Source organism: Rhincodon typus, chromosome 12 (assembly GCF_021869965.1).
Source record: "Rhincodon typus isolate 14 chromosome 12, sRhiTyp1.1, whole genome shotgun sequence".
Taxonomy (NCBI): domain Eukaryota; kingdom Metazoa; phylum Chordata; class Chondrichthyes; order Orectolobiformes; family Rhincodontidae; genus Rhincodon; species Rhincodon typus.
Genome location: NC_063343.1, coordinates 12,143,527 through 12,155,626, shown reverse-complemented (window position 1 = coordinate 12,155,626; position 12,100 = coordinate 12,143,527). Strand labels below are relative to the sequence as shown.

The 12,100-nt window shown below is 42.6% G+C and overlaps 2 protein-coding genes across 4 annotated transcripts in view; both read right to left on the bottom strand.

Annotated features, from left to right (window-relative positions):
* Positions 1–12,100, bottom strand: part of LOC109912174 (serine/threonine-protein kinase 32B-like) — an 860,354-nt gene that overhangs the window by 391,788 nt on the left and 456,466 nt on the right. The window lies entirely within an intron of this gene.
* LOC109911296 (eukaryotic peptide chain release factor subunit 1) overlaps positions 8,921–12,100 on the bottom strand; it is a 59,454-nt gene continuing 56,274 nt past the window's right edge. For all 3 annotated transcript variants that reach the window (XM_048603660.1, XM_020510586.2, XM_048603662.1), the window contains one exon: positions 8,921–11,884. In XM_048603660.1, the coding sequence (XP_048459617.1) occupies positions 11,802–11,884 (83 nt within the window). In that variant the 3' untranslated portion in view covers positions 8,921–11,801. The remainder of the gene's footprint in view (positions 11,885–12,100) is intronic.

Genomic DNA, 12,100 nt, shown 5'->3' with positions numbered 1-12,100 from the left:
TATAACTTGACTCTTCTCCCAGGAATATCCTCCCTAAGTACAGACATAATATTATCCTTAACCAAAATGCCGCTTCCCATCCACTATTGCCCCCACTTTCTATCTTTCCTATAGCATCTATACCCTGGAACGTTAAACTGCCAGTCCTGCCCCTCCCTCAGCCACCTTTCTGTAATAGCTATGAGTACAGTAGCTCAGTGGTTAGCACTGCTGCCTCACACCACCAGCAACCTGGGTTGAATTCCAGCCTTGGGCGACTGTCTGTGTGGAGTTTGCACATTCTCCCTGTGTCCGTGTGGGTTTCCCCCGGGTGCTTTGGTTTCGTCCCACAGTTCAAAAATGTACAGGTTAGGAGGATTGGCTGTGCTAAATTTCGCGTAGCATCCGGGAATGTGTTGGTTAGGTGGATAATCCATGGGAAATATAGGTTAAGGTGGTAAATCTGCGTGGGATGCTCTTCAGAGAGTCACTGTGGAGTGATTGGGCTGAATGGCCTGTTTCCGCACTGTAGGGATTCTATGAAATTCTATCCCAGTTCCATGTTCCCAACCATGCCCTGAGTTCATCTGCCTTACTTGTCAGGACTCTTGCATTGAAATAAATCCAGTTTAATTTATCAGGCTTACCTTGTTCTCTGCCTTGCTCTTGCCTACCTTGGCTATTAAACTTGCTCCTCTTCTCTAGTGTATCAGCCTCTCTTTGCTCTCCCATAAACCTTACTAGCTTAAAGTGCTGTTTGATAGCATTGTTGATGACCTCTTCCATCAAGAGTAGACTATTGGGGTGGTAATTGGCTGGGATGGATCTCTCCTGCTTTTTATGTACAGGGCCTACCTGAGCAATTTTCTACATTGTCAGGTAGATACCAGTGTTGTAACTGTACTGAAACAGCTCGGTCAGGGAAGCGACAAGTTTTGGAACACAAGTCTTCAGTACGGTTGCAGGAATGTTGTCAGGGCCCATAGCCTTTGTAGTATTCGGTGCCTCCAACTGTTTCTTGATATTATATGGAATGATTCAAATTGACTGAAGACTGGTATCTGTATTGCTGGGGACCACCAGAGGAGGCCAAGATGGATCATTCACTCAGCACTTCTGGCTGAAGATTTCTGCAAAAGCTTCAGTCTTATCTTTTGTACTGATGTGCTGGGCTCTTCCATCATTGAGGATGGGGTTATTTGTGGACTCTCATCCTCCGGTGAGTTGTTTAGTTGTCCACCGCCATTCACTATTGAATACAGCAGGGCAGTTGATTTAGATCTGATTGGTTAGTTGTGGGATTGCTTAGCTCTGTCTATCACTTGATTTATGTGGTTTTGCAGCTTCACCAGGTTGACCCCTCCATTTCTAGGTATGCTGGTACTGGTCCTGGCATGTCCTCCTGCAATCTCCGCTTTACCAAGGTTGATCTGGCTTTATGGGAGTGGTTGTGTAGGGAATATTCTGAGCCAAGAGGCTATAGATTTTGTTGGAGTAAGATTCTGCTAATGTCAGATAGCCCACTGTGCCTCATGGATGCCCAGTCTTGAGTTGTTAGATTTGTTTGATGTCTGTCCCCTTTAACACAGTGACAGTGCCACACAACACAAAAACTTATCCTAAAAGTGAATAACAGATTTATTCTTCACAAGGGCTGTGGGGCAGTCATTCCTACTGATACAGTCATAGACAGATGTATCTGCAACAACTTTGTTGGTGAGGATGAGTATGTTTTGCCTGTTAGTTCGCTCAGCCCCTGCTGCTGACCCAGTCTAGCAGCAATGTCCTTTAAGATTCACCCAGTTTGTTAAGTAGTGTTGCCACCAAGAGACTTGTAGTGAAGGATAATGATGCCCCTACCCACAGTATATTTTGAGGCCTCGTCACTCCCTCAGTGCTTTAAACATAGAACAGTACAGCACAGTACAGGCTCTTTGGCCCACGATGTTGTGCCGACCTATTATCATACTAAGATCAATCTACCCTGCATACCCTACATTTTACTATCCTCCATGTGTCTATCCAAGAATCGCTAAAAAGTTTCTAAAGTATCCGACTCCACTACCACTGCGCATTCTACATGCCCACCACTCTCCGTGTAAAGAACCTACCTCTGACATCTCCCCTATACCTTCCTCCAATCATCTTAAAATTATGCCCCCTCATAATAGTCATTTCCGCCCTGGGAAAAAGTCTCTGACCATCTACTCTATCTATGCCTCTCATCATCTTGTACAACACTATCAAGTCACCTCTCATCGTTCTTCGCTCCAATGAAAAAAGCCCTAGCTCCCTCAACCTTTCCTCATAAGACCTGCCCTCCAGTCCAGGCAGCATCCTTGTAAATCTCCTCTGCACCCTCTTTAAAGCTTCCACATCCTTCCTATAATGAGGTGACCAGAACTGAACACAATATTCCAATCTGTCTTCAAGTGTTGTTCAATGTGGATGGTTACTAACCTTGAGACTCTAAGAAGTAGCAAGCTAATTCACTGGAGGAGGAGGCTGCACAAATATCTCCATCCTCAATGATGGAGAAGCCTAACACATCAGTGCAAAAGATAAGGCTGAAGATTTCGCACCAATCTTCAGCCAGAAGTGGCGAGTAGATGATCCATCTCAGCCACCTCCAGTGGTCCCCAGCATTACAAGTCCAATACCAGTCCTCAGCCAACTCTATTCACTCCACATGATATCAAGAAATGTTTAGAAACACCGGATACTGAAAGTCAAAATGTCTCCAAATCACTGCTTGTTTCTCCAACACTCCATATTAGGCAATGCTCCACAGATAGTGAGCACATGCACCCCTCCCTATCCAGCAAGACCTCTAGGTCCCCATCAGCAAAGCATGGTGCCCTCTGTCTGAGGCAATTGCCAGGGCAAAGCAGCTGCAGCCTGCCAAAGTTTGACCAGGTGCATGGCTGGGCTCTAGAGATGGCACCAGGAATACCAGGGGGTCCTGGCAGTGTCCCGTACTTCCACAGGAGGCTTCAAGGGTGTGGTGCATAGAGAATGAGCTGAGTTTGAAAAGGTCGGGAGTGAAAACTCGCTAGGGCTCGTGGGGATAAACCCTCCATGAAACTTACCAACATTGTCATCTAGCTGACATCTGGTACTATTCAGCCCCACATATCTATTTTATCTCAAATTCAAAATTCAAATTCTCAAAATGATAATTACATACTATCGTGTCATACAAGCAAAAACAAAAAGATTGTTTGCAACATTGTCGTATATGAATGTTCTTTTCTTCAAGGTGGTTTCTAATGCATCTATCGTGTTCTGTCAAATCTTGGCTCTAGGAGAAAACTTTTCATCAGATTTAGATGTATCACCATCTTCACATTTTGTTTGCAATTTCTTCCTTTGACCCACACACATCATCTACATCAAACAGGTTTTCATACACATGGAGTTCAGTTTCATCCAAACCTTTTCAGGTTTCTTTCAAGAAAAGAGACAGTGACTTGTAATGCTTTGCTATCTGTGCATCCTGTAGAGCCTTGCTGATTTTGTGCAATTAATCTAATAAATAATTCCAACAAACTCTAGTTCCTCCATTTTCCCCTGCAGAATGTCAACTTCTCTCCTTGCTCCATCTTTCTTCATTGACATCAGTATGAAGATAAATAAGGGCATCAATAATTGAACCTTGCCTCTCAAGCTAGGCCTGAAGTAACCTTGGTATGTGCTTCCCACCTAGCATCAGAAAGATTGTTTGAATCAGGTAGAATCAGGATACAATAATGATTTACGCACTATCAATAGCAGCAGAGAAATATTTATTTATTGTAAAGCAACAACAAAAAATGTATTGCATTATGGCAGCAATCAATTGCAGCATGGCTAATAAGATTCAGTGAATCTCTAGCACATGAAATATATACTTAATTCTTCTCTAGGCATTTTGCTGTATGCTGATGTACCCCTCTATCCTCTGTGGTATCATATGACTGTCTTCTGCACTTACAGAAATTAACTTTACCTCCATTGCCTTAATAATCCCGAGAATCCGCATTGATATTTTAAGGTGGATAATCCCAACAAATGGAATGTCAAATGAACTAAATGCAGTTAGCTTATGTCTCTGCCGCATTGTCCAAATTTCCTAAGTACATCTCACAGAAGGTGGATGATGTTTGCACTTACACCAATGTCAATCTCATCACATAGCACATGTTGTTCATTTCTTTTGGGGTATATCTTCCTTTTGATGGAAATAAAGGTTTCAAAGTTTTTGACAGTGTCCATTTAGTGTGTCAAATTTACTGCCTGTACTAGAACAAAAACAGCAGGTCTGGCAGCATCCATGGAGAGAGAGAAAAAGTGTTAATGTTTTGCATCAAATATAATTCTTCTTTGGAACTGTCTTCTCAGTACTTTTTAAACCATTTTTTAAAAATCAGTTTCACTGTGGCCTTTCATTTTTGTAAAGAGAGAGTGTGAATATACTTACAACTGCTTCTTCCTGTAATTTGCAGTCATGGTTGTTAAAAGGAACTTCAGCTCCGAACTTAGACAGGTGATGGGTGACTGCTAGGAGAATAATTTTTCACAACTGCCTCTTTGGTAAGAACTTGCTGCCAGCTCCTAGTGTCTGCTTGCTGTCACCCACTTCTGGTATCCACTTGTTGCCATTACTACCAGCTGTGTTTCATAGCCTTCTATTTGTTAGCCGAAATATACACCACCATGAGTGCGGTAATACAGGTAATACACAAACCTGTATTGAGTAAAATATCTGGAAGTTTATTAACTAAGTGTGTACACTAATACAATATCTCAGACTTACATTACAGTCTGGATGCCATATTTACTTATCATACATTTACAATGTATACATTATATACACCGGAATGACTGGCTGCCTGCTGGCTGAATGTACAGAAAGATGGAGACCTTTTATACTCAAGCATCACATGTCTTGATGTCATCCTAAAGGTCTTTTTGAGATCTGTGCAATAACAACAACTCTCTCTCTCTCTCCAACCCTTTCCCTCTCTCTTCCTCACGTTTCTCTACTTGTTGCCTCTCATTCCATGAATGCAAGGGAAAGGGGTGAGAAAGAAAGAGATAGAAAGTTTTGGGAGAGAGAAAGGGATGAGAGAGACAGAACTCTACTCATCCCTTATTCCTTTCCTTCTCTTGTACCCCTTTTCTTTCCTTTTTCTCATGTCCTTTTTCCTGTATTTTTCTATTGTGTCCTTTTCCCCTCCTTCTCTTCCCACACCCATTTTTCTCTTTCCCTCTCCCTCACACATTTCCTCACATTCATCCTTTATCTCATATTTCTTTCTCTCTAACCCATCTCCCATTCTCTCACACCTTCCCATCTCTGTTTTTTTTTCCTCTTCCACTCCTTCTCTGTTGCACTCTTTCTCTCTTCCCTCTTTCACTCTCTTCATCTGGAGTACTGTGCATAGTATTGGTTACCAGATTCATGGAAGAATGTAAATGAACTGATGCAGTTTAGAGAGGTTTACCAGATTAATCCCCAGAACTGGATGAGGATTATTTTATGAGTTGAGTTTGGACATGCTCGGCTTTTATCTGCTAGAATTTAAAAGAGTTAAGAAGTGACTTGTTTAAAACATTAAATCCTGAGGAGTCTTGATGTAGATGCAGACAACATGTTTCCTCTTAGGGGAGGACCTAAAATTAGGAGTCACTGATTAAAAACTAGGCATTGCCCACTTTAAACAGAATGAGGTGAACGTTGTTCACTCAGCAGGTCATGAGTCTTTGGGACTCTCTTCCTGAAAAGGAAAGTGGTGGAATCTGAGTCCTCAAACATTTTTAATGCAGAGGTAGATAAGATTCTTGTTAAGAAAGGGGTTGAAAGGTGACTGGGGTGGGCAGAAAGGCGGATTTGAGGATACAACGAGATCATCCATGATCTTATTGAATGGCCTACTCCTGTTCCTAATTTGTATGTATGTCACTTTTTCCATCACTCTCTCATCCTTCTTTCCCTCCCCTTTTTCTCGTATCCTTTCCCCTCCCTCTTCTTCTCATAGCTCTTTCCATCCCTCTCTACCCCTTTTCCCCAGTTGCTCTCCTACTTGGTCACCTTTAATTCTAGGAAAACAATCCTTGAGTCCTTGCCTCCAAAGAATTGCATCCAATCAACAAGATGAGACATCAGTGAATATTTTGGGTTTTAATCAAAGTGGCTTTTTTTTTTTACCCCAGAGTGTCTTAACTGCTTTCCAGTAAAAGGTGATTTCTCTTTGAAAGTGAATCTTCTGAATAGGAATTTCCAATCTGCAAAGCGCAGGGCTCAATCTAAATGCATCCCAGTTGGAATTCCCAATCAGAGTACCATGACTAAATAGCCAATTAGGGCACTGTATGGTGAACCACTCAGGGTAGCAAAATGCTGTTCACTGTCAATCATGTTTCAAAAGAAAACATTTGTGGTTTGCCTACCCCCACGATGAGCATCGGTATCAGATATTCTGAATTAGCAGGTGGCAGGAGAGACCATGCCAAGCAGCCAATCCAGCAGGTTTCACTAGGTGGGCTTGTGTCAGTCAGTGGGAATACCTAACTCCAGGCTCATTGGAGGACTCCTGCAAAATTTCACCTTCACCCAGATTGCCCTCTCGTACAGTCTTTAAACTCCAGCATGTACTTTTCTCATCCTCCAGTTGACTGGCAGTCCTCAGAGTCAAGGCTTTCTGATCCAGAATGATAAAAATTCCACATCCAGCATATTATAGTCGTACAACACAGAAACAGACCCTTCAGTCCAACTCGTCTAAACTGACCAATTTTTCCAAACTAAACTAGTCTCATTTGCCTGCATTTGGCCCATACTCCTCTAAGCCTTTCCTATTCATGTGCCTCTCCAAGTGTCTTTCAAATGTTGTAACTGTACCTGCATCTACCATTTTCTCTGGCAGTTCATTCCACATATGAACCACCCTCTGTGTGAAAAAGTTGCTCCTCGAGTCCTTTTTAAATCTTTCTCCTCTCATCTTAAAATTATGCCCTCTGGTCTTGAACACCCATATGCCATTCACCTTATTCATCTGAGAGTTGGGATAAGGGTGGCATTTTTTAGGATGGTGACCTGTATGTAGTGGAGTCCCGCAGGGATCAATGATGGGAACACAACATATTTGCAACATATCTCCGGCAACCACATAGAAACCGATATCCATTTCAAGCCCACCGACTCCCACAGCTACCTAAAATACACCTCCTCCCACCCATCTTCCTGAAAAAATGCCATCCCCTATTCCCAATTCCTTCGCCTCTGCTGCATCTGCTCCCAGCTTGAGGCATTCCACTCTCCGACATCTCAGATGTCCTCATTTTTCAAGGACCGCAACTCCCCCCCCTCAGTGGTCGAGAACGCCCCCGACTGTGTCTCCCACATTTCTCATCCCTCGCACCCCCTCCCCGCAATAACAACCAAAACAAAATCCCTTTTGTCCTCACGTACCACCCCACCAACTTCCGGATCCAACGCATCATCCTCCGACACTTCCACCATCTGCAATCCGACCCCACCACCAAAGACATTTTTCCCTCCCCACCCTTGTCTGCTTTCCGGAGGGACCACTCTCTCCGTGACTCACTTGTCCGCTCCACACTCCCCTCCAGCCCCACCTCACCCAGCACTTTTCCCTGCAACCGCAGGAAGTGCTACACCTGCCCCTACATCTCCCCCCTCACCCCCATCCCAGGCCCCAAGAAGACTTTCCACGTCAAGCAGATGTTCACCTGCACATCTGCTAATGTGGTATACTGCATCCGCTGTTCCCGTTGTGGCCTCCTCTACATCGGGGAAACCAAGCGGAGGTTTGGGGACTGCTTTGCAGAACACCTACGCTCGGTTTGCACTAAACAACTGCACCTCCCAGTCGTGAACCATTTCAACTCCCCCTCCCATTCCTCAGACGACATGTCCATCCTGGGCCTCCTGCAGTGCCACAATGATGCCACCCGAAGGTTGCAGGAACAGCAACTCATATTCCGCTTGGGAACCCTGCAGCCCAATGGTATCAATGCGGACTTCACAAGCTTCAAAATCTCCCCTCCCCCTACCGCATCCCAAAACCAGCGCAGCTCGTCCCCGCCTCCCTAACCTGTTCTTCCTCCCACCTATCCCCTCCTCCCACCTCAAGCCCCACCCCCATCTCCTACCTACTAACCTCATCCCGCCCCCTTGACCTGTCCGTCCTCCCTGGACTGACCTATCTCCTCCCTAACTCCCCACCTACACTCACCTTTACTGGCTCCACCCCCGCCTCTTTGACCGGTCTGTCTCGTCTCCACCTATCTTCTCCTCTATCCATCTTCTATCCACCTCCCCCTCTCTCCCTATTTATTTCAGAACCCCCTTCCCCTCCCCCATTTCTGAAGAAGGGTCTAGGCCCAAAATGTCAGCCTTCCTGCTCCTCTGATGCTGCTTGGCCTGCTGTGTTCATCCAGCTCTGCACCTTGTTGTCTCTCATTGCACTAGTGTTGTCCAGTTGCAATCATAGAACAAGTAACAGAAAGCTGGTACTGCTTTCTGGTTAGCTGGGCATCTGGTCTGCAATGCAGTGACTCCAACAGCATAGGTTCAATTCCCATACTGTCTGATATCACCATGAAAGTCCCATCTTCTCCACCTTGCCCCTTGCCTCAGGTGTGGTGATCCTCAGGTTAAACTCAACACCAGTTGTCTCTAGTGATACAGCACCCTACAAAATCCTTTGGAACTGTGGCAACTTTATTTTATTGTTCTCCAGAGTCAGAAAGACTAACTATGGCCTCATGACCAGGATGAGCTGCTGTTGCAGACTGATTACACATGGTATCATCCACTTCGTACTGTCCAGTTTCACAGTGCCTTTGCAAACTACTGTATGAGGGATGATCTTAAGTTCTACGCTGAGATCAAGTTTCCCCTAACAGTTCAAAATAACAAGACTCAAACCAATGATATTCTTAAATATGGTTTTAATACTCTTCTCCATTTCTGTACATCACAACACCAAGTTGCTGCTTGGAATCTTTCTGCAGAGGCTGTAGTGCACGAAAGCTGAGATCGACCCCTTTTCTCTGAATTCAATAGATCACTTCCTTATCAGGAGAATACATTGGTCAAAGAAATACAAAAACATTTTGGCATCATTTCCAAACTTAAATAGTTAACATTAAAACTACAAAAGGAGCTGCATACTTTCCAATGCATACTTCTTATACCAAGCAGTGGGCTATTTGAAAAAGTAAATATATATTTATTTATATATATATATATTCTTCTGGTTTATGTATCAAAATGGCCCCATTTACACAGTATGAGCAACCCAGTGCTAAAAGCATGGTCCAGCACAATTCTATTTTGAACAGGAGCTGGGGAGGACGAATAGAAGGACATTGCATTTTTGCTCTTCTTAACCTCAATGCAAGTTCTCTATAAATCCTTTTGAGTACTGAAAACTTCAAAGGCCAAAATGACAAAGACAGAATTGCAATCATGTCATGATCTGCACATTTGCTTTCTTAATTCTAGTTTATATATTCAGCATTAGAAATTTACTCATTTAAAACAGAAGACTATTTTTGGATGTTTGGACAGAAAAGCACGTTTCAAAAGCTGCGAACGGATTTCAGTACTCAGAGGGCTTTTTGAAAACTTAACATTTTAATCCTGACAGTGAACACAAGCATAGTGGGAAACTGATTTTAAACTGTCAACTTTCTACAGTGTATTATTGTATTCAACTAAATATACATCTTGTTAGAAATAGACTTTGGGAACCATACATGAGTCACATTACAAAGTTGATGATATGGAATAGGTGGAGGCTCTTATTGATTAATGGCAATGGTGCTATGCATTGAATAGTTGTCAGATAGGAAAGAACTCCTAATTCATATTAAACTGGCCAGTGAACTAAACTGTAACACTGGGCCTGAGTTAAGGAGTTTGAAAGAGATGTATTTTTGAAAATTCTAATCGGGAACCATCTCCCCCATTATTTGATATAAATAAGACCACATCCCAACACAATCACTGCCTTCCTCTTATCCATTAGAGGATTCCACAGGTAAACAGATATTGGTTTGATTCCAACATTATGTCATGCATGTACAAGCAATCACTCAGAACATTATATTGTGTGCATTGTGTGCAATGTAAAAATGTACATTGACTTGTCCCACCTTTAACTCATAAAACTTCACTGCATTTTTCAGTACTCATTACCGAAATTGACAAGTGATACAATTCAGTTAACAATCTTAATGACCTTGCTTCAATTATATTAACAAGTGACTACTTCAAGCACAACAAGGAATAGCAGATACCATCCACCAAGAGATTTCAGTAAACAGGCTGGTCAACAAAATCTTCCTTTGACATTTGCCATCCATCCATTTCCCAATCAATGCCTGTCCAACAATTCAGTACAGCTCCATTCCAATGTCATTGTTCAAAGACACTCCCTTTGTACTAATGTGACCTCACTGCTCTGTGCGGTTTTAATGTTCTATTTTAACCAGCTTACAGTTTGACTAAAACAATCATGCTCTCAATAACATTTCTCTTCAATTGCTCTGGTTCAATAACAGCCACCTTACTCCATCTGTCCAGGTTGCTGGATCATCAAATCAGGGGTTTAAATTTGAGCTTCCTTGCACTGTCTCAACAGGAACTCAAACCCCAATGGAAATGTGATACCTGCGTCTAATGAGTGGATGATGGTGCCTGGATATCTTTGCTAGAATGTGGGCTACTTCGAAGAATCACACAGACATCAATTTTCCAATTTGCAGTTTGTGCAGCAGAGGCTGGGTGCAGCATGATCCCAAGGGTGCACCCAGTTCATGCTCGTACTGTACCAACAATAAACCCCAATATGGAGCAGATCCTAAGTTAATACAATACACAGCCATCTAGATCAAAACCATCACACATCCCAAAGTTAGAATTTACTGGCTCTTGACTTGCAAGCAGCCAAAGGAAACCTACTGTTAATACAACTGAATGGGAACTCTTGTCTAAAACTGTCAAGACCACTGCAGGTACAAATATTGCTTGGGGTTACAGCACCTTATACCACCACTAGATATCGCTAGCACCCATCCTGTCAATACCTAGCAATAGGCAAAATGCTACGTAAATGAACCCCTCTTTAATTTTTTTTTTATATAAAAGGCTTGAGGGACTCTTTCCTACTCCCTCCGCAATGGCGGAAGCCAAAAAGAAAATTGTATGCAAATCTGAAAATTCGCCCCAACCCCCACTTTACTTCAAATAGATTAACTTTAATTACTTGCATGACAAAGACCTTATTCTAGCCCCCTCCTTCTCATGTACAGCCATGGCTCAATATAACCCATGTAAATGGGGTCATATACTGCACAAGTTACTCAAGTTGCCTTTTTTCAATATAGAAACTCTCTCCAAGGGGGAAAACAGAGAGCTCATCTCCATTCAGCCTGCAGAAATGAAGTTCAATAGCATTCCATTTTTATTATTTGCCTCTACATATGGAGGTAAAAAAATCTGAATTTCATAAAATACAACAGCAACAAAAGTCCCATTGAAGTAAAAATTAAAAAAAAAAAAATTTTCAAAAGATTAGTCCAAACTGGCATTAGGAACACAGTAGTTTGGTGTTGCTGCTGTATTGACACTATGACAAATTGAACAGTGTTATTTTTTTTAAATTCACCATCTCCAATGTATTTAGAGTATCACAAGTTGTGTAAATGTCTGTTCTAAGGCAGGGATTGATTATTCCGCTGTGGATCTTCACTCCTTGGGTTGGATGCTGGAGGGTTAGGCACCTGTAACCAGACCTAGTCCGAACTACCTAGTAGTCGTCCAGGTCATAAAAGTCTTCCTCATCTCCCTGGTATTCCATACCTTGAAAGTCCACTCTGTACCGGAGGATACCTGTTTAAAACAAAAAGCTTAACTTACACAGCACCTTTAACAGCTTCAGGAATTCCCTAAAACCCTTAAGAAACAATTGAATACAGTTACTGCTGAAATACATGAACCATGTTTGCTAATTTATGCTGAGCAAATTCCAAAGAGTTTATTCTGGGCGCCTTGTACATTTGATGAATATCTATCACCTTTTTTAAGCTCCAGTCACCCTCTGGATAT